A 26,349-nucleotide genomic window follows, 5' to 3' on the forward strand; every position below is an offset into this window, starting at 1 on the left:
TTTACATATTTTTTATTTATTAATATTTGTGAGAGGACTTTATGCTGAGTGTTTTTCAAAATTGACAAAAAAAAATTCTTTCCCAAAAATTTTTGATAAAACAATAAAAGAAATTTAAAAGCATATTTGCATTTAATAAACATATAAAAATATTAGAAAGAATCGAAGATATTCTACTTTGAAAAACTCTGTATCAAAATACAGTATAATCTCGATAATTCGGACAATTAAATACCAGAGGTTGTCCGAAATATCGAATTTTCCGGATTATCGAGTGGGTAAAAAATTTAATAGAAATCAGTAGATCAGTAATTAAATGAAATAAACTTTTATTTAATCTTAAATTGATTAATATTCAATGAGTTATATGTACATATATTAGTTTTTATTCGGCCGTAAAATAATTCAATATATTCGTTTGCCGCAATTTTATTTCATTTCTCTTTCAATATCTCTGAGACTCACAAGTTTTAAAATTTCTCCGAATGAAAATTCTTGTTCCTCTGCATATTTAATACAACTATCAAATGCGACAATAGCTTGAGAGTGCGAAATTTTAGGATCTTGACTTTCATTTTCGTCAAGACTGCTGTTCCCGTTATCTTCTTCCTCAATCTCGTTGATATGGACATCAGTGTCGTCATTCAACCACTCAGTAATCTCGTTATCATTATATACATCAGGGGATATTTCAACAAGAAGATCAATTATTTTAGTTGAGCTGCTGGGCCGTAGCATCGCAAGAGGCAAATCATCATCTGAGTCCCATTCTTCGTCATAAAGAATTTTGTTAAAACATTTTGTGAGCACGCGTTCATCCACATTTTTCCAAGCATTAGACGATAAAAAAGCCACATCATTTAATGTAAAGTTTTTTAAAGATTCCGGGAGATTGCTCGTTGGGCTGGACAAAAGTAGAGACAAAAAACTCTTCCGATAGTTTGTCTTTAAAATTCGGATAGCATTTTGGTCCATTGGCTGTATAAGAGCCGTGCAGTTTGGTGGCAAAAACATAACATATATGTCCTTATCGACATCCGACAGTGATTGGGGATGGCAAGTTGCATTGTCTAGCAGTAAAATGGCTTTGGCTGGTAAATTCTTTTCCTTTAAGTAACGCTTTACTTCTTTAACGAATGAGTTTTCAAACCAATTTTTAAAGATTTGCTCTGTCATCCAAGCATTTTTGGTATGGGAGTACCCAAGCGGAAGGTTTACTTTTTTAAACGCTCTGGGGTTTTTGGCTTTCCCTATCATGAACAATGGAAGTTTATGTTCTCCGGTTGCATTACAACAAACTAGAAGTGTTACTCTTTCTTTTCCAATTTTGCGCCCGGGTGCGGATGTTTCATTATGCAATGCAAGGGCTTTTTCTGGAAGTTTTCTCCAAAACAAAGCAGTCTCATCTGCATTATAAACCTGATCATACGTAATGCCCATTTCTGCAATTTTTCAATAAAGGGTTGCACAGCAGTAGAATCATTGGAAAGTTTTTCGCCAGATATTTTTAAGAATTTAATTCCATATTGGGAGCGAACTAAATTACTAAGCCAACCATTACTAGCCACAAATTCCACACTTTGTCCGTAAATTTGGGAACAGAATTGTTTGGCCTTTTTTTGATGATTTCCGAGGAAATCGGTGCATTGTTTCGTCTTGCCATTCAACCGTCAAACCATTTATACAAGTGGGCTTCCATCTTTTCAAACTCCGCAGGTCGCATAGTTTTACGCTTTCCAAGACCACATTCTGTTCTAGCAATGTAACTGCAAAATATATTCAAAGTGTAAACTCTTCTTACAAAATGTTTTCGTTTTTTACCCAGCAATCTTTAATCCACTTGATTTTATGTCCGAAATTATAGATTTACCTACATTGTATTGCGCAGCTAGCTGTCGAATTGACTGTCCTTCACTTAGTTTCTTAAGAACTTCTTTTTCCTGGTCTATCGTTAAAACCGTATGTTTTTTCTTAGCTGCTGGTGCCATAGTTAAATTTATACAGTCCACAGTTAGAGAAATTATGGAGTTAATGTTTGAAATTAGCTACTGAACTACACGTTACGCAAATATGCTTATGAATATGAACTAGGAGGCTGACGAGCACTTAAACGCACTATTCCTGCAAAGTAGTTAGCAGGGGAGTCCCCTTTATAAAATAAAATAAAAAATAACGGAATTCCTTTTTATTTCAGCATATTCACTGGAAAATAAAGAAGTGTCCGAATTTTAAAGGTACATGAATACGTGGTGTCCGGATTACAGAGACTTCAATAGAAAACGTTTTGGTGTCCGGATTACCGCGCTGTCCGAATTATCAAGTGTCCGAATTACCAAGATTAGACTGTATCTCAAATTGAATAAATTTCAAAATTATTAAATTTTTTCAGTTCAACTTGTTCAAAATGAGCAGTTTGTGCAATTCATTGAATGCGTATGAATTTATACTTATAAATCATATAAGTGCTCATTGCTCTTTATTGAGAACCGAGCAATTTGAACAAACATTTGGGGGATTTTTTGGTTATTTGTGGAAAATATTTTCGATAAAATGTCAATCAACTACTACTAACTACGGCTAATAGCAACGAATATCGCCTTGAGAATAAAAGAAGGTGGTTTTTGGAATACTAGGATGTTTTGTCATAGTGTTATTTTATACAGCTAAAGGCTTACTAGTAACTCTACAGATTTTACTACCGCTATCCTAGACTTTAGAATAGAGTTTAAGGTAAAGTTCCCCACGCAAAATGAATGGGTTTTGAATTCAGTAGTCAAAGAGAATACAACTGCACTTTGCATTGACGGAACCAAGATGGATTCCGGCGTCGGCGCCGGTACATATTCAAAGACCTTGAAACTTCCAAGTATCTGCACGTGGGGAATTGGAATAGTGTTTTTCAAGCAGAAGTTCTCGGGATAAGGGAAGCTTGCATTATAATTAGAAACCATCCAAGCCAAGTCAAGCAGTCATCTGAGCTTTAATTCACCTACATATGTAGGTATAACCAATTCAAAAATCGTCAGACAATGTAAAGAACTTTGTGCTTTAGCGCGCACGACACTTCATTCTCATCTGGGCACCTGGCCATATGAACATAGAAGAAAATGAGAAATAACCGCCCACTGGCCTTTGGAAGGCCATGCCAAGAAGATGGGGTGGCCGTACAACGTTAGACGTAGAAGCTGCAATCCAGAAGAATCCAAGGAAATAATCTTTCACTACCCGTGTGAGTGCCCAAATCTGTGTTCTCTACGACATAGAATGCTGGGAAACTTGAAAGAAATTGTAGAAAAGAAAATATACAACATGGGAAGATTCATAGTCAAATTAATATGGTTAGACTAATAAAAAGCAGTGGTACTGCAAGTGGTGTATCAAAATGCCATCTTTTGTGCTAATTGGGTCTGGGCGGTATCATTCAGACAACACCTCCACCACTTCTTATTGTTGTGCACAAATGAAATGTTTAAAGCGATGTAAAAATATTACCCTATACAAATTTCTGTTAAAACCGTATTTAAAATAAATGTTTAAAACCGTATTTGCGGTGCGCCAAAAAAACGAATCAAAAATGTTTCGGTTAGAAAAGTGTCAGATCAATCATTTCATACTAAATATATCTTTGCATTCTCCATTTTCAGCAACTATCAAACTTGATAGAGGACGACAAGCGCTTAAGTGAACACTTGAAGTTACCGATTCAACGAATAAATGATTACCAGTTTTTACTAAAGGTAACACTTCAAATGTGGTATAACTGTGCTTTCATTAACAACATATTTTTCTGCTTTTATAAACATTTAAATAACATTTTCATACTTTTTCAATCATGTGCGAACTATATTTACGGCTTTTAAAGCAATAAAAATTTAGTGTTTATGCGTTCGAAGTAATCATTTAGAATGCGACAAGTTAAAAATTACTAAATTATGCTCATAACATAATTCGGCTCTAATTTCTCAAAAAATATAAATTAATATCTGCTATATATTAATATGTTTGTATTTCGAACGCCTTGCATGCTTGTACATAAGTAAGCACCTAAACTAACAGCTCTCAAGGGTTTTTTAAAATTAGATCAAAAATAACTAAGCTATGTTCGAGATATATGAAACGTGGTAAAGCGCTAATAGATCGTGCCATATCTTGCCTTCGGTATCCCTTAAATTTTTAACCGAATTGAAACTGCAGTTTTTAAATAGATGTTTTTTCGGATAAAACAAGTAAATTAAGAACATACGTACCAGACAAATTGTCGACAAATTGTTAAGTTTACAACACACTGTGCGTGGTTTATTACTGAGGTAAGATATCACACGCTTTTCTGGCGTCTAGACTTTTCCCAATCACAAATTTCAGCCTTTGCTATGAAAAGACTTTGAAAAGCCCTCCCTTTTTATTGTTTGCTCAAAACTCTTTTTACCATACATTTCAACGCTGCCAAAGTCAGAGGGTTATGTAATGTAAATATTTTTTGAAAAGTATTTTTGTCATCCAAAAGTTTAGATATTAGAGCCGTTTGAAAACAGAGGAGAACGTTTAAAATTATTATTTTTTCCTCAAAAAATTTATTAACAAAAAAATTTTAACAACACGTTTTTAACCATTTAACAACCCATTCTATAAAAAAGATTAATTGATTAAAAGACACATTTATACTCGTAAATACATCCATTTACTCTTTGACCAATTAAAATCATGAAGGTGGAAATAAAATTGTAGAGCACGAAAGCCCATGAAGAAACACTGTATTCGGCCGAAAAACGACATTTATTTTTCAACATAGTCTCCCTTTAGCTCGAAACACTTGTTGCTATGAATTCCAGAATTCCGTCTACGGTGACGAAACGGCGTGAAAATTCGTTCGGACTGTAATTGAACATCACTAAACACTCTTTTGAAGTTTTCACACGTTTGCGTTCGTTGTTAATTATAGGAGATTCCCCAAGAATGATAGAATACAAGTTTTGGCCAGTTGACGGAAAATTGTTAGAGTAACTTCAGGTACTCGGCAACAGAATTGTGCCCTCTCATTTCACATGTATTCGTACGCTCTTTTACTCAGTCATTGCTCAAACGGCAACAAAGGAAACTGAGCGAAGGCTAAGTTGATTTTTTCTTATATCACTAACACAATCTCAGTTTTGTCGTAAACAAACCTTGCACATCCCCTGCGAAGTCAGCTGAGAAGCTCAAAATTGCTGAGCCGGTTAACGGTCTGATGTAGGACACACCTTCTGAATTCTCTCCACCGAGTTTCTTCATACCAAAATATGTATGTAAAACTGGACGTTGACCAAGCTCGTGCATCTTCATTCGCCGATCATCCAGTATGATACTATATAATGTTGTTGTTGTTGCTTGAGTGGCTGTGTATCCCGAACTGGGTGACAATTCATTAGTGCGCTATTTCCTTTAGCCACTTCGTTGTGTCTAGAAAGAGAAGAAGAAACCTAAATTCCAAGCCTGCAATTTGGGTGTGTTGTTGAGGAATGGTTTGCCAAAAGCTCGTAAGCTTGCTCTTGATAAACCAGGTAAATTTAATAATGAGTTTCCTTCTCCCTGACTTCTCTACAACTGCGGCATACATGAGTATTGTTGGGTGCTAAGTTTAACCACGCTGCGTGCTTCCCTATCTTCCAGTGTCCTGTGAGAATCGCGCTTAGTCTTGTTATGTTGGGTTGACTGAAGGGGATTCTTCATTTTACCGACCTGACGTGGTCACCTTATTTAGGTTGCCAAAAATTTGAAGAAGCTCAAAGAAAGTCTGCAATCGATACCACATTTATTATGACTACAACAAAGACATAGCTTTATCCGATGAATCGAAAGAACTAGAATCAGTACATATGCGCCTTCTCTGCAAATCGTTTATTTTAAATATTTTCTTGGCTTACTTTTTAAACTTCTTTCCACTTTGGAATTACATTTTGTAATGCCAAACAATTTTTCTTCATTCATTAAAAACCGACAAGTTTAGAAACAGATCATTTAATAAATTTTCAAATTCTTGCCCACCCAAAACTCTGTGATAGAGGTCATATTTGTGTTAGAGGTATTTTGTTGTTGTTGAACTCTAAACCCCCGGGTTTCGAGGAGTGCGAGTAGCTCTAAAGACGCTGCAATTTCGTTCATTGCTTTTTCGAGTTTTTGAACAATATAAGCAGCTAAACAATATTGTGAATTTTATTTGTCAGCAGCGCGAAAAGATTGATCAGGGACTTCTGAAAAATTAAAGTCTTTTAATATGTTACAAATAAAATAGTGGTATTGCAACTTTTTCACAAGTTTGTGTGTCTCAAGGCAATCCTTATGAAGTATCATATAAGTTCCAAGTCTAAGCTTCGCTCCTACATGTATTTTGAGTCAACGAAACTCTGTTAAAGGTGATATTAATCGTTTTTTCTTTCGTCGTGTACATTATGATGCCAGCTCGTCCTTTTCTTTTCTATTTTCTTTTTTGTCGATATTCTAATTTACAAAACGTTGTTGCTGGTTTAGTGCAATCACCTTTAATGAATGTGCTTTGCTTTGATTACGTGTAAACTTAATTTTGGTTCTCAAGTATTATACATGACACTCATGACTTGCGCCATCTGTCATAATTACGAAGTCTTTCGCCACCCTTCAAATAAGTAGAAATTTAAAATTAATGAAATATTTGACAATGCATAATACGAAGAGGACATTATAAACTTGAATTTTAGTATTCCTCCAAATATGTCTTCAAGCGAATCCAGTGATGAAGAAGAAATAATGTAAAAACAAATAAAATATTTAGGCAGATAATTGAATATGACTATTTTGAAATTTTCTAGGGATTCAATGAAGGAATCCGCTAAAACAAGCATTTCACTCTATAGTATGAAAAACCCATCCTAATACAAAACGTCTAGGACCGTTGCATCTACCACTAAATTTGTATTTTCTTCCCTCAGCAGCACCAGTGACTCTCTTAAAATAAAGGAACACCCTCCTATTGCACATGCTTAAAAAAAATATATTTTAAACTAATTTTGTATTGCTTGTGTACTAAATGTCACTTTGTTTATAAATGCAAGTCTGCAAATGTTGTCGTATAACAAGTTTTGTATGAAGTTTCGTAAAACGAAATTTAGTACCACTTGTGAAATGAGCACTTCTAACTTGTAGCTTCTATCATGTGAAATTACAGAGCCCCATGCCGCTCTGTTGATACAATCCGTGCCGAATTGAGTAAACCGGTTGAATGTGGCTTCAATATTTCTAAATTTATAAATATATCCTCTAGATCATTGGTTGCATGGACGCTAGACAAAATGCTTGATTCCACACCTACTCATACCATTGTCTTAAAAAAGCTTTTTCGTGTCTATTATTTTTTTCAATAGGTGATAGACCTTTCTCGTATGTATGCTTCGCTTATTTTGAAATCAAGATTTGTCTTAAACTATAAAAATAACTATTTTCGTTCAAAAAAAGACTGGTAGATTATTTATCCTGCAAAAGACATTTCTTCTCCAGATTTGGGAGAGGTACCGCAATTCGGGATTGTTTGGAATATAACAGGTACTACAATTCCCGACATTATCCATGAAGACGTATTCAAACTTTTCTCAACTTGTACTACAATCCGCGACAAACAATAGCGCATCAACATTTGGGCAGTTTTGACTATTATTTTCTTTCAATCTTCATTATTTTTAATTAGAAATTCTGGAAAAAATGTTGGTACGCAGTTTCATAACTCATTAAATTTGACTACAATAAAGTGCAAGTTTGAAGTTGCTACACAGTCTCGTTGATTTTTGATAATTTCTTTTCTTTACGCTGTTTCCTATTTTCTCCATATAAAAAAATGTCACACTAAGAGCACGCGGAAGCCAAATTTTCCTCATATCATTGTAGTCATTCTGACAAACGTCAAAACTGGATTCTAATGAATTTAGCTTATATTCCCTGCATGTTCTCTATTGATGCGTTCGACTGGGATGACGTGCTTGTGAAGTATCAAGTAACGCTCAGTAAGATGCATTCTGAATAGTCACCTAGCCAACATATCATAGGTATATAGGTAGGCGAAATGGTTGAAGTACCCGACTTTCCACGTAGCACTAAAGCGCCGTTTTAATACCAGTTTGATACTTCCAACGGGCAGATATAGACAGCCAACCAGAGCTGTTGATGGGATTTAGGTTGTACCACTGCCCCAGGCTGTAGAAGAAAGGAGCGCCCAGTGACCTTAATCGTGTGGCTGTCAAACTCGGGCATTTACAGAGAAAATGCTCCTCTTCTCTGAAAGCTCCCCACAGCTTCAGCAATGGGGATTAAATTTTGAAACACAGCTTTTCGTGTGTGCCTCGATCGTCCAATGAATGGCGTGGCGTCTCCGAGACTATCTGCGTCCTGCCTCTATTGCACTTGGGCCATAGGATATTCGAAATAGCACACGCAGAAATGAAATTGCATCTGATCTGTGTTTTCCTAAGAAATAAGTTGTGCAATTCCCTTTTAACAACAGTCAGTGAGATGCACCCAGCCAATATACCAGTATATATTTTAAAATATAATTCGAATCGAACCATCGGTTCATGCATTTCGCAGATTAGCATGTTCAAAGTAGCAAACGAACAAGCAAAGTTTTTAAAAATATTCTTTTGTTCTGCTACATTTTATCTAAATTATCCACAACAATTTATTTGAAAATATTTTAAATTTACAGACGCGATGGTTCCACAGTTTTACTTTAAAATAGATGCAATTCAAAGAGGATTATTCACCCAATTTTTATTAGGTTTAAGGATAATGCTTCTGCCGATTGCTGAGATATACAAGGCCTTTCAAGTTCCAGTTTCCAAACGATATTTTCAATTAAACAATCCGGTTGAATGTGCATTAGGGTTTTAGAGTCAAGCGAGTTGACTCAACTTTCTTACTCCGGGCTCTCTTGAGCGAGTTTAACAATCGAAAGTATCAACAATTTGAAATTTTCACAGGTGCACCATTATCGTAGTGGACTTAAATTATTTCTATACGGTTTTCGAGCAAAATCGAACTTATTTAGTAAGTTATAATTTTTCGACTTAAGACTTGCCAAAAGAGATGCCATCGAACTGTGACAGCTTTCAAAATAAAATAATATACAAAGAGGTGTATCTACCAATAGATTAAAATAAGGTACTTGTATTACCTTAAGAGGTATTTAAAAAATACTTAAAAAATACTTATTTATGTTTTACTTCTTTACAGCCAAAGTGTGCCTACTGAAATAGGGCTTTCACAGATGGATTTTCGTTTATGATGATAGTTATTACGTTTATAGAGAACTTTGCCTGATATGACCGACATCATCACGAAGCCATAATTTCGTTTTGTGCATATTAGTACTTTAAATGTTTGGCTTATTGAAATGTATACCCAAGGCGAATCTGTTCAAGGTGGTAGCATTCGAGCAGTGACAACATTTTTTTAATTAGAACTGTTAATGGAAAGACAATAGAAGAATGGAATGAATGACAAATAGATAAAATTAGTTTGTCGCGCCTTCACAACACAACAACAATTTTTTTTTTCGTTTTATCGACATTTCTTAATTAAAGGCGAGCTGTAGAACAAGCAAACAATTACTCTAATCACCCCACTTTCTTTAGATACGACTTGAAATACCACTTAAAAAAGCATTCATAAAAAATAAACAGACACAATTGTACTCCTCATAATAAAGAAGCCAAATTTTTGTGCTGAGAACATCATTTTGTTTCACGTGGACATTTTTCAGCAGCTGATCTAAAAAAAAAAATAATAATAATATAATTTAAAAAAAAATTATCAGAACAGGAAAATTTTAATTTAGAAAAAATCATTTTTGAAAGAGGCGGTTTGTCTGGTGGGTGCATAAATGGCGACATTGTTGATTTATGCGATAAAATACACGTTCATCCCCTTATTTGAGTTGTGAATATTTCTATTAAGCAAAGAATTGTGGTAATAAAATAAGATATTTTAAGCAGGCTTACTTTTTAGACATTTTATTTTTTATTTTTGCTGAAACTCAATTTCTTAATTCGATGAACTGCCACTTTTCACGAAATTTTAAATAGCAAATGAAATTTCAACAACGGAGAACAAATGTTGCCAGCATCATGTTGGCAACATGTTGCGGGCTTTTTCACAGCCTGAGCATAGTACAACTTTGTCGCGAAATTGTTGTAAAATTTCACGCACTTTTCCCGACATCGATTTTTATATGGAATCTGATAGCTATTTCACGTGAAATGGAAAAGTATCCAGTATAAATTTAAAAATTCGTACACAAATTAATACTTAAAAATTCATAAGCCGCGCACTAACGATTTTCTTACCGATTTTGCATTTGGAAACTTTTTTGTTTACTCGAATTGAAACTTTAGGCACTGGCTTGAAAATGAGTAAGAACATATAAAAATCTCATAACTGTTAAAAAAAAGTTTGAATGTACATGTGAAGGACCGCTTAAAACGTGTTACGTATACCTCCAAACGCGCATTTTTAAGTTAAATGGATATCACAAATTACTCCGAGGAACTCAGCAAAATATCATCATTTACTGTATAAACATCATGTTTAATTTAGGAACAATTGTACAGATAACTCATATATCTTTGTTTAGAAATTATTATTTCCGTTTTATTAATACCGTTGAGGAACAAACATAGCCCTCTTAACCGCCCATATTTTATTCGAAATACATTTTTTAATGCAATACTAATAATGTTTTGAGTATAATTTATTTTATTTCAGGAATTAATAAAATACTCACAGACAGTGTCAGAAAATACTAAAGACTTACAAAAGGCTTTGGAATTAATGCTTAGCGTTCCCAATAGAGCACTTCATAACAAATTTTTATCTAGTATAGAGGGATATAGAGGTAATATTTATAAACTTGGACGATTATTAAACCACGACTGGTGGACTATTCGAGATTCTGCTCAGAAGTCACACGATCGATACTTATTTTTATTTAAATCGAGGATTCTAGTAACTAAAGTAAGAAAAATAAGTGACGAACGATCTATTTTTATTTTACAAAACGTTATAAAACTACCTGAGTGTAATGTTGAAAATAATGCCGTCGAAAATCTGTTACGCATAGAAGAAAAGCAAGGAAAAAAAGATGCATTTTTACCCCTTGTATTGAGCCCACACCGAAAAGAAATTCGCGAAAAATGGTTTCAAGAAATTATTTCGCACCGTGATGATGATTCGACATTGCAAGAACACTTGGCTGACGATCTACGTGTGGATGCAACTCAAGTACTTCATGAAAACGAATTACTTCTCCACTTGCCACAGAAAGCTGAAGCTCATAATCCCTATTCTGGAATAAAAGCCTCAGACGTAGCCCAAGATTGCTATTTAACTGAAGAGGAGAAGGCAAAATACTGCGAGGACCATAATTTAACGCTTAAGGTTAAAAATGATTATCGTGGGGAAAGGAAGATATTGGAAGAGACTGTTCAATCATCTTGTAAATCTGAGAACGTTTTGATAGACACTACAGCAAGTTGCATAGATGTAATTAAAGAAAAGGTTTCATCTCTGTTGACTGAAACAACAGATTCTACAAATATTTCGCATGAACAAATAACAATTGAGCGAAATTCTAGTCCAAACCAACAGAAAAGGGATGAATCGACCGAAAAAACAGAATCGATTAATAAAAAAAGCGATTTCACTGAAATCACCCAACACTCAATTGATATCGAATTGAGATCCGATGAAAAGAAAGAAGCCGTTGGTAAGGACAGCGAAATAGTGAATACTACACCTATTGATAGTTCATTCAAACCATTGCCATTGATACAAATTAATGAAACACCTAAAAAAGTAGATACAAATAAACCAATTACTCTAAATGATATTCCTTTTTATAAAGAATCGTCCAAATTAACATATAATGTGACGAAAACTGCAGATGACAATAATAGTTCAAGCCAAAATAAGAATGTTACTAACATTAGAGATAGTACATCTCTTCAGCAATGGTCTAATACTTTAACAAACCTTATCAGTACGCCATATCAAGGTGGAGGAGCTGCAGACCCTCCTCCGCCTTTACCACCGAACGTTCATCGCATGCCTGGCTTCTTTGAACCGCTTCCACGCATATCATACGAAACTACTATAGAAATACTAATTGTTAAAACTCGGCCGCCATCGCCTCCCCATCTACCGCAATCCATAAAAAAGCTAATACTTCATAATGAAAGTTTAGAACAGAAATCAGAAAATTTTTTAAAAGGCATTTACGATTCACAAAGCTTTGATACTTCTATTCATACCGCTAAACAAAAATTACGCTATATTAAAAGTGCAGTAATAAAATCCACTGATTCTACTAAATATGCTACAGATACAGTTAAAAAAGCTAAAGCTCGTGATTTTTTACATATATTTACTCCCCCACTAAAAAACAAAAGACCCATCTACGAGATCGTGGAAATTCCATTAACTGAAAACCAATCCCAAGACCAAATTGAAGATATTAATGAGCAACGCAAGGAATTAGGCACAGAGATTGAAGTAACAGACCAAAATATTGCCAGAATGGAAGACTATATGTCTGGATATTCCTCTAAATATTCGAGAAGACGTGCTGAACGTAAGTTATTTTTTTCATGTCAAAAGCGTGAGTGTTTATTGTCCTCAATGTTGACCTCAATGAGTACCAAATGTATCGCAACCTTGTGTCAATTTACTTATGTGTATATGTTTATGTATGCGTTTTTAATGATGATAGCACAAGATCTTAGTTCATTGAGAAGAGATATCTGAGGTATTTCATTTTTATAACAACGAAGCGACCGTATGCACATATATACATGCATAAATACATACTCGTATAGTGAAGCCCAAGCACAGATATATTTTTGAATAATTTTGTATATTATTTTAATACTGACACTTTTTTCCACCCGTTTAAAAATTTTGATACTTAGTCAGTATTATAACTTCGTGAACATAGACGAATCGTTTTTTTGTTTTCTTTTTTCTCCCGATTAATCCTTCAACGAGCATAGGGCCTCTACTAGGCTTCTCCAACGTACGCGGCTTGCTGCTATCGGCTTAGCATTGTCTCAGCTTGCGAGGATAAGTCATACAGGATAGATCTTTTCCAAGTGTTCTTTGGCCGGCCGTGACTTCTGCTTCCCTAAAGATTCCGATCTAGGGCCATTCTTCTGGTGGGGCGATTTTCTAAGAGCAAGTTGTTTTAATGCCGAGAATATGACAAACATATTTACAAAATATGTTATTGCCCAAAGTACATGATTTTTGAAGAGAAAATTAATACAAGGCACATTTCCATCTCTTCGGGATTGTTGACAAATTACAAATCTGAAACGTAAACTGAGGTATCCATTGCGTATACCTCATTTCATAGAAGAAAATTTCTACTATTTTTTTTACATATAATATTTAGCTAGAATAATGAAGTTGAGATATGCATTACTTCAAATACGTAGTGCATATATTTTTTCAAAATAATAATAATATAAATAATAATAATACTCGTAAATATCGTTATTTAAGTACACATTTTTCAAAGAACATTATTTTACTATATTTGCCTCAGCAAAAAGTAAGCAAAAACTTAATAGCTGGACATATTCTCTCTTGTTTGATATCTATATTAATAAATACTCGTATCATAGAGAGTACAAAATTAATCATTCAATTTGGTTTTTGAATAACTTTTTTACTAAAAACGAAAAAATGGTTTTGAGTGAAAGAAATCTTTATTTTGACCTTTACGCGATCCACTGCTTGTCTATATTTCTTGTTTGTATACTGAAGCTGTCTAGTTCACAGGTGTACGACGCCATTTGAAAAAGTTTTAAATCTTCTGATAGGGTGATTAATTTTGTGCCACCTTGCGTATAGTATTTAAAACCAGTTTTTGAAAATTTAGTTCAAACCTTAAATTTCTTTAAAAAACCAAATTGTTTCACGCTCATACAGAATTGCACCTGTGACTTCAGTGTAACATATTGTAATATTGGAGAAGTAAAACCATGGAACTACGAATGTTTGTTTACATTGTTAGTACAAGAACAATGAATAAATTACAAAATTACATAAAACGGTCATATTTAGTAATTTTCCATTACTGCAGTCGGCACTGAGAGCAGTGGTACCAAATTTAAATAACGTTTGCAGATGGTGCCATGTGCCCTTGCCAAAGCCCACTTTTATTTACTTAAGGGGTTATATACCTTGTGGTCCGGTGAAATTAGCGAAAGTTGGGTTTTTTTTAAAGATATGTAGCAATAATTTTATTGTATAAAAGTTTTTATTATTGGATATTACAATGTTTAAAGAAAAAAAAAGGCTTTGTTTGTGTAAAAATATTTAAAAATGGCGGAGTTATGGCGTTTTCCCCCAAGACCCTTTTTTTGGAAGAGGCTTGCGGTGGACGCGATTCAAGTCCACCAAGTCAACTGAAATCAAAAAATCGTGAAAATAGGAACATGTTTTTAAAAAACTCCACTTCTACAGTCCTAAAATTGGCATTAAAAAATTCATATCTGCAAAATAAAAATTTATACATAAAAGTTGATCGTTCACTAAGAGTTACGAACAATTTAAAAAAAAAATTATAAAAATCGGTTGAATACTTTTTTTGCAATCGCGTCCACCGCAAAAGCATTTTTGGAAAAACACGTTTTTGAGATAATCGCGTTTAAAGTTTCAAGCGCCGCATGAGGCCGTACGCTCAGGACGTGACGACGCACAATTTAAAACGCTGTAACTTTCGATCTATTGCTCAGATCTCTATGAAATTTTTGGAAAATGTTCTCTTTACGATAAAGAAATAAAATTTATTTTGATTTTTTTGAAAAACACAAGGTATATAACCCCTTAATCAATAGGTAGGTAGGTATGTAGAAGTGGCAGTCGGTCTCTATACCAACTCACTTAGACCGTTGCCGATCCATTGTGATATCACAGTAGCAGTTTATGTGCTACTCCTCATTAAACCATTTTGTTTGAAGTGCAAGCCCATTGATCTGGCTGACACTTATATCCCTAAGGTCATCAGTACCATTCAAGAACGATGCGACAAAGGATCTAAACCTAGTGTCTTGCCAGGCGGGACAGTAACGGAGAAGTTATCTGACATATTTTTTCTCCTCTTCATTCTTGCAGCTTCTACAATAGTCGAAATGAGGTACGTTCAATCTTTGAGCATGTCGATCTAGGAGACAGTGGCCTATGACCAAAGCAATTAACATAGAGACGTTTTTCCTTTGTGCTTCTGACGTTTCGTTTTGGCCAAATTCTTTTTGTAGCATTCCATACCTGGTTGTTTGGTTAGTATGGTTGCCCAAGGAATGAGCACACTTGGGTTCCATGCCTGATTATCAACTCATCTCGTGTTGGCTGAAGCGACAATGCTACTTGCACCACGCAGTTTGTAGGCTGAGAGAAGTATACCTACAATATTCACACCAAGAGGGAGGCGTGTGGTAGTGCCTTTTCTCGCTAATTTGCCTGCCTTACAACTCCCTGATATGCCACTATGCCCTGGCCCCCATATCAAATCGTTACGGAAATATTTATCCATCTCGTTCAGAGATGCCGGGCATTTGCGAGCCATGATGGTGACAACCCCACCAAGAGATTTAATCACCGTTTGTGTATCGGAGAAAATACATACTTCTCCAAAGGTAGTCACATTTTTGCCTAATCAGACAGCCTGAAATAGGCTACAGTGATTGGGAATACGAGACGGACTTGGGCTTCTTATAGTAGACACCAAAGTCAACTTTATCGTCAAGCTTTGAGCCATCAGTAAAGAACCGTAAGCACTTTTCCGGCCAGGTATATTGTCAACCCACTCTCTTCTAGCTGGAATTAAAAGCTGGTTCTCTCAAAGTAGTCAACATAATTGATTGGACCTGGACCGATTGTTCAACATCTAAATTGTGCCATTGATTAGTTGCGACACGCCTAGCAGTAGTGTTACCTGCATTGTTTACCTCTTAAACTGTATCAACAAATTTTTTTGTTGAAATGTTTTTCTTTGAACTTTTATGTAGCTAGTTTTATAAAGACTGTTCACAGAAAATTTCAAAACAATTCAAGAAATAGAAATCTACTTAGCAAGTAAGAAAGGTAAAATAGAATTCGCGCCGACCGCTAAAGCCATACAAATTTGAGTAAAATGTTTCAGAAAATTTTGAGTAATGTTGTTTTTTATAATAGAAACATCGTGTTTTATTATTTATTAAGAATTAACATTAAATCGGAGGTGGACGTGGTTATCGGCTGTGCTAAGTTTCGCAAGAGTATCTGAACTTTTTCTGGAATTATAGGTTGTAACATCAGACGAACAGACGGAAAAAAGAAAACTAGCCCTACATGATTTGTTGAAGGAATTACTTTTATGTACGACAATGTACGTATGTTTGCTGCTTCTGGGTATTACACCGCGTTTAGAAAATTTTCATTCTAGTCAATGAAAAGATCCTTACCCACTATCCTAAGTCCTAAAGTCTCAAATGCTTTAACAAAATCGAACTTGAGAAATATCATTGTGGTCATTAATAAGATCTTATGAATATCACAAACCTGATTATCAAAAACGTGCAATGTCTAAAACTTTATTATATGTCACCACTTGCATTTTCAATCTATTCCTGCTGTCACCTTTTACCCTTTCGCAGGCATTGCATGCATATGAATGTACGTCCATTTGCTTGTTCACACAAATGTCGCTCCTATGCCGCGAGAGTGTCATTAGTCAAAAAACCAAAATATCGAGAAAAACGATTATCCAATTTACTATGCCTCCTAAGTAAAAATACACATTTTTTAATCTATTGAGATACTGTTTATAGTGGCAATATCTGTTCAATTTTTTACACAGCATAAACGAAGATCGGGTGATCATTTGTGCATAGTATGAAATAAAAATAATTTTTTTTTGTTTTGGATTATGATACTCTCGCAGCAAATAAACGATATGTATATGTAGTACACACGAATATATGTTGTTATAGAACCTTAGTATTTTTGCAGATTTCATAAATTAATTCTTAACATTCGTACATGTATGTATACATATATACATGTAGATATGTATACTAAATATTTATATTTATCATATTAAATATTAAATAATTACTTTAATATAGAGAACGACCGAACATAGGTTTTTAAAGCCTGTCGGCAATTTTTTTTTTATTAATAAGAAAGCAACAAAGTTATGTATGTAAGTTTCAAACACATTAGTTTCAGCTCATAACATATACTTACGCACGTTTATAAAACTAATAAAAACAACCTTACTTACTTACGAGTATATTCGAAAAATTTGATATTGTAATGTAAAAATATTAGCGTATAATTATTTTCACCTCGCCGTAATATTCACCATAGAGCAGACTTGTACTGAATAATTGCTCACAACCCACACTCGATGGAGGAGCTTTCATCGTCTCAAAGCGATTATAATAAAAAAAATTTGGGTTTTCATACCAGTATCCAAAAAGTTATAAAGGGTGATCCATTTAGAGGTATCGGATTTTAAATTAAAGTCAAATTGATTGGGAAATCTTTATTTTTTTGGTGTAGAACAAGGTAAATTCCTTTAAAAAGTTGGCCGCAACTGCACCGCAATTCAGGCATCCGAAAACACGAATTTTGAATAACTCGCTGGAGGACTTCGGTCGGTATCTCGTAAATAACTTTAATAATGTTGGCTACCAATGACTCAATTGAAGCTGGTGTATCCACAAAGCATTTCGACTTTACATACTCCCACAAATAAAGGTCTAAAGGTGTGATAACACACGATCTTTGATACTAATGCACTGGTACGAGACGAGAGATAAACTGATCAACAAAAACGACGACGCAGTAAATCAAATTTATTGTTTCACGGGCTGTATGAAGAATTGGAAGAACTACCTTCAATCTGATCACCCTTAACAAAAACCAAGAGTTGATACAATTTTGACCTAAAAAATTTACAGAAATGTTTGACCAAAATTCAGTTCTTTTTTGGCCGAAGCTGAACCGAAACCGAACTGAAATTTTATGACCGAACATGGTCGAACACGAAGTTCGGTCGTTCTCTATTTTAATAAAATACTTTAAAGCATTTATGAAATGGTTCAATATGCACATATTAATTAATAATTTTTAGTAAGCCTGAATTATAGGCACACATCTGTGGTTTTCGACAAAATAGTTTTTATTTATTCATATCCGATTAAATATATTAAATTTTTCTGTGAAACGTCGAGAATAATTGATCTAGTAGTGAGTTAAACTAAAACCAGCTTAAGTCTTCATTTTTGTTTAAATATTAGATTGCCTTTCTTTAGAGAAATTCAAAATGTTTTTTATGATTAATATGAATATTTTAGAAGTTTCAAAGTCTTATGCTTGTTCACATTGCAAATTACTAAATCAATAATTTATGTGTAAAAACCAATAAAAAAGTGATGGCCATATTACAAATATAATCATTTTTTACAAGATATTTTCAGGCTCAGTAAGAGCCGTAACTGTACAATCATTAACTAAGTTTTTTGAGGTAAAATTTTCGTACAGAAATTTACTTTCCCCATTATTTCCTGTAATAAACGCAGTAAATACTACGATGGAACTTGGAGGCGACCTTCTTTGCAAAAAAAATACAAACTTCTTAGGGTAGCCATCTCTTACCTGCAAGCATCAAATGTAAACAAGTTACCTTTAACTACAGTTAAGTCCTTGATGGAACTGATTTACGAAATAAAAAAAAAAGTTGTTCCTTTTCGTTTGTGTATAAAGAAATTAGATTCGAATGGCTGTTCCTTCGTGCTGAACAGTAAAATAACATTTTGAGAGTTAGATATTTCGGATGAAATCATGATCAAATTTATTAAAATTATTTTCATATATGAATCCCTCATGCTTCATCTGATTTAGTAAGAGTAAAAATATAATTGTGTTAAAGGGTTTTGTAATAACAAATGGGTTACTAAATAAATTCAAATTCGTAAACAAATTCACAAGTTACACATCATAAACTTATTTTTGGTCAAGATATCGCATATGGGTATTTCCATGATGCCGAACGAAAAATTCTCACTGCTTTAGAGTTTAATAAATTAAAATTAAATAAAAAAAACACCAGTCTAACGGTTAGACGCGATAGAAGTGAAACCTTCCGTAAAACAAACTGAGAGAGAATAAGACGAAAGCAGCATTAGGAGCAAGATAATTATAGGTTCATTATAATATTGCTATAAAGTTCATATTTTATTTTCTTCATTTTATTATTATTCATCCTCAATGTTTTCAATTTCAACAAATGATACGAGAGGCTTATGATAGCTAAAATATGATACAAATGCTTTGGTTTCGATGTTGTCAACATGTCTTTGAAATACCGCGTCAATGGTTGTTTTTGATCGTGTTGTCGATTCAGTGCGATTGTTACACATTTTTAAATTGAATGTTGTATTGAGAACGTCAATTAAAGGAACCGCTGTGTCCATGCAAAATTTACGTTAAAATCGCCACTTAAAATCATTGGAACTTTATTGTAATCTTTTCTAAGTATCCGCGATACTTCTGGTGTATACTTTATTAAATTTTCGTGAATGAATTCCGTGATGCTATTTATTGATTTTTTTTTCTGTCGATATTCACAACACTTTTCTGCATTATTTTTCGGCATAATTGCGGTAAATATTTAAAAATGAAAATATTTACGAATATAAAAATACACACGCGGTTGCTATTATGAGCGTCCCCAGCAAAACCTGCGTGACCGAAACTCTAACACAATTACATTTTTTTGAATGTTACAAACACATATGCACGCAGGTTTTGCTGGGGCGTGACCGAAACTCTAACACAATTACACATATGCACTCGTATTTGTTTGAAAATCGACTTTTTTTTTTGGTTCTCCGTCACCTTTGGAAAATGTGTAAACAGTAAGCAAACTTTATTCATATATTTTTCCTCATTTTTGCATCAGTAAAATTAAACAAACGGCGTAGCCGAATGGGTTGGTGCGTGACTACTATTCAGAATTCACAGAGAGAACGTCAGTTCGAATCTCGGTGAAAACACCAAAATTAAGGAAAACTATTTTTCTAATAGCGCTCACCCCTCAGCAGGCAATGGCAAAACACCGAGTGTATTTCTGCCATGAAAAAAAGCTCCTCATAAACATATCATAAAATAAAATAATATAACTGTATAAAAAAAATTTTTTTCTTGTGATTCGAACCAAGGATTTTGGATCGGAAGCTCACATTGCTAGCCGCTCGGCTATCGCGCCATGCTGTCGGCGCTGGCCTAAAAGTTATTTAGTTCGTCGCTACGTGTATATGTAATATTCGTAGCCAAGAGTGTCGCTTTTTTCGTTTCACTTTTTCTCAAATCACTCCCAACGATTCTAAAGAAGTTCTCACTTCAAAAATCAGCTGTTGTGGAGCATTTACAGAGTTTTTTGTTGAAAACGATTAGATTCGAGCGAGAGCCGGTGTCGAGAAAATCGTTGAAAAGGAAGTGAAAAAAGCGGAAGTGGCTTCATGGTACATGTGAGGTTTCCTTTTTTTTTTTGAACATTTCTTAGATCACGTCAATTTATAACAAATTCATATTTAATGAGAAGCAATTATTCGTTGATTTTTTTATTTTTTATTAAAGTATGGTATCTAACAAGAAAATAGTTTAGTAATAATATACCGTAGCGGACACCGAAATCTACACACTCAAAATCCACAAAATTTTTATTGTACTTTTGTACAACTGAAATGTATGTCGAAATTAATTTTAGTAATGGTCGATATATATAAAAGCTGTTTTAATATAAAATAAAAAAAAAAATACAGACCGTTTGGTGAAAATTGTAAATCAATTACTAAATGGAATTTTAAAATTGTTAATAGCCTTCAATTAATGTAGCTTTAAAGTAATATTTTTGTTGCCTGGCATTTGAAATTAGCTTGAGGAAATATTACTTACCTTACTTAATCTAATTTCGCGAAGTGCGTAGTTTTTGCGATGTAAAGTTAAAATTTTAGTTTTATCACATTCGTTAATTTTTTACGGTTCGCTATTTTTTCAATTTTTTTACCGCACTCAAACACGAGTAATCACTAAAACAACTACTATGTATGTGAACTTAGAGGCACAAAAGAAAATTGTAAGGCCATTCGCGCACGATTCGTATCATCATCGTATGCGACAAAATGTACCCGAGCGATGCGCTTCGTTGTCGCACACTTGTGCTCAAATGGACCCGATTTACACGAGGAGACATCTGGAAGGGAAACATTTTGTTCAAGGGCGAAGGACGGTCGGGGAAGAGAGAAGGGATTTTGTCTCCCGTACTCGGCGACACGCTTTGCTCTTATTATTCGTATTTCTTATCTTAAAGAAATTTTTTACAGTTGCTTCATTCGTTTTCTTCTTCTTGTGCAAACCTCCGAGTGTATTTCTGCCATGAAAAAGCTCCTCATACAAAATATCTTATATATACCTATATAAGGTTCTTGTCTGCAATTAAAAATTTATTCTATAAACTTTTCTCAAAAATTATGATCTTCCTGTTAATAATTATCGATAGATGTTTAAAAAACAGTTTCCTCAGTGTTCTTTAGAGGAGTTAAAGGGGTGAGAGATAACTTGTATTAAAGTTTAGACACTGTTTTTCCTATGGAGTAGGCATCTTCTTGTACTCCGACCACCACACTAAAATTTCTTTTCCTTCTGGCGAATGCATTCGCATATGTTGGAATTTTGTTTTTGACATTCTGTAAAATGCCTAACATTTGTAATCATTCTCTTATACATAACTCTCACGGCAATGAATTATCTGCTGTTTGAGTTATTCCTAATGGACCTAGCGCAGCCTTTTTCTTTTATTTCTCCTTGGATGGAGAAGATAATATAATAAAATAAATAAACATGTCATGCCGATGACGATACGAGTGTGCGGAGGGTCTTATGCCGTTCGAATGCAGCGTAAAACTGTAAGTCTCTCCATTTGTGGCAAACATCAAGACGCACCAAATCGACGAAACCAAAATTGCACGTAATTAGCTGTTACAGTATCGTCACCATAAACACCATTCACAATTTCAGCGGCATGGCTGGCATTTCGCCTTTATCAAAGAAAAACTCTAAAATGTACCGAATTTTTTCTTTGTTGACTTCCATGGTTAACACTCTGTAACTCAAAACTGAATAAAACAAACAAAAACCAGCAAAATAATTTTTTTAGTGTGAAATGTCAATTTGACAACTAGCATAAACTTTAAATTGTTTGATCGATAATTTACGAGATATTGATCACTACAGCCATCTACCGAAAAAAAGAATGTATAAACTAATATAAATATAAACTAATATAATAATAAAAAATAAATATAATATTAAAATATTTTTAGTTTTTGATTTCTTCACTCCGCCATTTCGAGTTTTCGTAACCTTTTTTCAGCATCTGAATGCAAAACTTGTGTGCACATTTATTTGCATTAATAGTACTCACTATAGCGATGGTTATAGTTTTTGACAAGTCTAATTCAAGGCGAAGCTATTAAAGGTCTACCACCTTGAAAAATAACAATATTTAATTCCAAATTTACAACAAGCAATCCAAAAAATTACCATTATTCCAGCATTGACTTCGCTTTTCCATAATATGGTAATTGGATGTTTTTGTAATATTAATTTAAGGGCATAATTGCATGGTTACAAACCTCTTAAGGGGGAACACCACTGTGATTTTTCAAAAAATCGATTTTTATTTTGCATTTTCTTAAAGTAGATATATTCAAAAATATGTAAAAAAAATTTTAACTTAAAATCTTGAAAATTGACGAAGTTATACCCAATACAATAAATGCAGGTAGTGAGTTACAACGGCCAATAAAAATTTTAAACGCGCTTTTCTCAAAACGACTTTTCTGAACACGGTGGCCTCGATTTCTTGAAGACTTATGAACCGATTTTAATTTTTTTTTTAAGTTTTTGTACATGTGTTGGCTACAGTCGGACATAGCCGTAGGGTAAAAACACAAACTCATTTTTCAAACCTGCCCCATTTTCTCAAAAAAAAAAAAAATCAAAAACAAAACCGCCACGTACGACGATAGCTATTGATGTATAGATTAAGAATTTTTGTGGTTTTTTGCTTTCAGATGATTTTTCACCGCTGTATCGTGGCCACCAGGGTTCATCAGTTTTTTCTGACGTCATTGCATTAATATTAATAACAATTGTAATTTTTAATGTTTTTTAATAAAAATTTGTGTCAGTATAGTTGAATATATGTTAAATAAATTATAATCTGTCCGATCCTCAAATAATCATCCCTTCTTATAAAAAAAATTCATGAAAATCACTTAATTTTCACGTGTTCACAGTGGTGTTCCCCCTTAATTTAGTCAATAAGACAGAGAAAGTATGTTAGAAATGAAGCGAACAGACATTCAGTTTTAAATTCCAATTTTTTGTTTTTGCAATTATGCTAAATAAAATACATAAAATATGGGGGCTCTACTCCTGTTAGTGAATCATAATAAAAGTGCTAAAGCGTTTTAATTTTTTTTACTGTAGTTGAGGCTTTCATGGAAATGCCCTTATACAAACATATGTAATATATACAATACATGTTCACAGATATTTTTATAGTTTTATTATTTATTAAGGAACATTTTCCAAATTAAACAAATTTTTCACTTTAAGAACCAAATCCTTTACTATATAATTTCCAATATACATATCCTATATGTATGTATGTAAACATAAAAAATTATGTAGTGTTGTTTCTGTAATTTCCAGTCATATTTACCTAACTCATTTAAGAAATTTATGTATGTAGCCCATATTTACGAGTTTTTTCTGTATTTGTCCTAAAAGTGAGTGCGACATCACGGGATTACGGCAGAGGATCTTCATACGACAATTACAGCGACAATTTGGGAAGTACTGCAAGCTCAAGATTGGAAAGAAGAAAACAAGAAGATCACAGATCTATATTTTCGTCAAGTCGTGCCGAGAGCAGAACAGAAGACCGTTATGGGTCCAGAATTGAAACACGATCGTCTTCTCGAATGATGGAGGAAAGTACTTTAAAATCTGTAGAAAAGCCCATTATAACCAGAGCAGCTAAAAGCGTTCAAGTCCAACGTAAGTAAACAAAATTAATTTTCTGTATATTAGGTCTGATATAAATGAACATATCTACGGCTACGCGGGAATAGGTCTGGCTAAAATTACATATGTTTGTAAATTTTATGAGGTATAGCCGTACTCGTTAGCGGTGAATCTAGCTCGATAACTTTGTTGTTGCTCTCATATGCAAATTTTTCATCAAGTGATCCGAGCAGAGAAGTGGCGAAAGAAGAGTCCTATTATTGAAACGCTTTTTTCCAATATCAATTCGTTATAATTAATTTTTCATAATATTTGCTGTTTCTTCAATAGAGTTCCAATCAGAGCTTTGGAAGGCTCAAACATATTGTATCATATTCAAGAAAGACAGCATAGCAGTTTTTTTGGATTTTTTTAATGAGGATTACAAAAAATTTCAACATCATTAAGTTCACGGTTGGAAGAATACAAAAGAATGCTCACATTGCGAATCAGCTGTGGAGCTGACGTAATTGTAGAGTTTTGTTTACATTATTTTCCAAACAACCTTTTTTCCATTTGCTTCCTTGTTTACATTAAAGTGAGGTAATTTTTCATTCTTGTTTACTATGGCTTCAATATGTATTCACATATTTGTACATTGCTTTAACCCATAAACGCACTTTGGGAAAAGGGCCCTATATCTTAATAAATAATATGTTTTTTTATGTTTCTGGTATAAATTAAAACAGACTTACTGAGAAAGACGCGAAATTGCTTCAAAACGCATAGGAGAATTAAGAAAATCTGTTCACATACAAACTTAGCCAAAGGGAACAAAAGATCAACAGATTTTTAAATTACAACTTTCTTCTTCTTGATTGTCGGGATAACCGTTTAAGCGATTTTGGCCGAGTTTATCAAAGTGCATCAATCGTTTCTTTCTCGTGCTAACCGGCGCCAGTTGACACCCCAAGTGAAGCCAAGTCCTTCTGCATTCAATATTTCCAATGCAAAGGAGGCCTTGGGGAAGTCCTTTGCTACCAGAAGCTAGTACCGCAGCTAATACATTCAGAGCTGAGCGTTTGTATCCATTCGGATGACATGAAATTTAGTGAATACTAGAGCTTATGTAGCTTAGGTTAGGTTTGGCAGCCGCATCGCGCATAGAGACAGCGATGCCACTTAGCCCACGAAATAGGTCCGTTGTGAGGTGCCGGGGCTGGGCTACCTTCCCCCTTCCATATTGAACTATCCCCAGCTTTTTACAAAGCGTAAAAGGTTGTTGGTACCTAAAGTGTATAGATTATCTATATTCATTAAGAAGTAGGATCTTAAATATCGGTTTCTGCTTCGGACTAGAGCCGGGCATGTGCAAAAAAGGTGTTGAATTGTTTCCAACTCCTCCTCATTTCGCAGCTAGAACAGAAATCATGCATGTGAACGCCTAATCTCCTTGTGTGATTTCCTATGAGACAATGTCCTGTGAGGGCCTCCACTAAAGTCCTACTGTGAAGTCTACTCAATTTTATAATATTCTTGGACAGACGTAAATTTACCCTTGGCCATGTTTGCGTAGCAATTTCACAAGCATTGGGATTAATGCTTTACAGAACTGATTAGCGCGTCCATAACAAGAAGCTTACAAGTTGCGAGAGGTACCCCCATAAAATTATTGATGTTTGGCATCTCTTGCAAGTTGGTCAGCTCTACAGTTCCCTGGTATATCTGTGTGGCCTGGAACCCAGCATAACGATATTGTTTGGCCATCTCATTAAGAGATTGACGACAATGTAAGACACTCTTTAATGTTATTTTGAATGCATCCAGGACCCGTAGGGCAGCTTGGCTGTCTCATAGAATGCAGATAGATATCTGATTGTTGATATTCTGTTTATCTCTAACCATGTTAAGGCTTCATAATAGCGTTTATTTCCGCTTGAAAAACACTCAGTGATTCGGTAGTTTAAAGAAAGCTCTTCGCAATACAATACAACCCTGATCCTACACCGGTGTCCATTTTAGATCCGTCCGTGTAAATCTTGGTGATGGATCTTCTTCAAGCCATTCCAGTCTGAACTGAGGTACTAGTTGTAGAGATATACCCTCTTAGGTACTGATATATTTGCTCATATCAATATTTCAGCAATTTCATTGCTAGCAAATTTATGCTTGTCAAAATATGAAACTATTTTGCAAACCTGTCGTGGGAGGTTATAGTGAATCTGCCAAACT

General features: G+C 34.2%; 1 protein-coding gene across 4 annotated transcripts in view; it reads left to right on the forward strand.

Moving 5' to 3' along the window:
• LOC128866313 (obscurin) overlaps positions 1-26,349 on the forward strand; it is a 91,061-nt gene that overhangs the window by 23,385 nt on the left and 41,327 nt on the right. For 3 of the 4 annotated variants that reach the window (XM_054106934.1, XM_054106937.1, XM_054106935.1), the window contains 3 exons: positions 3,645-3,737; positions 10,762-12,625; positions 23,902-24,171. In XM_054106934.1, the coding sequence (XP_053962909.1) occupies positions 3,645-3,737; positions 10,762-12,625; positions 23,902-24,171 (2,227 nt within the window). The remainder of the gene's footprint in view (positions 1-3,644; positions 3,738-10,761; positions 12,626-23,901; positions 24,172-26,349) is intronic. The other variant, XM_054106936.1, reaches the window with a different exon arrangement.

This window comes from Anastrepha ludens, chromosome 6, assembly GCF_028408465.1.
Source record: "Anastrepha ludens isolate Willacy chromosome 6, idAnaLude1.1, whole genome shotgun sequence".
Taxonomy (NCBI): domain Eukaryota; kingdom Metazoa; phylum Arthropoda; class Insecta; order Diptera; family Tephritidae; genus Anastrepha; species Anastrepha ludens.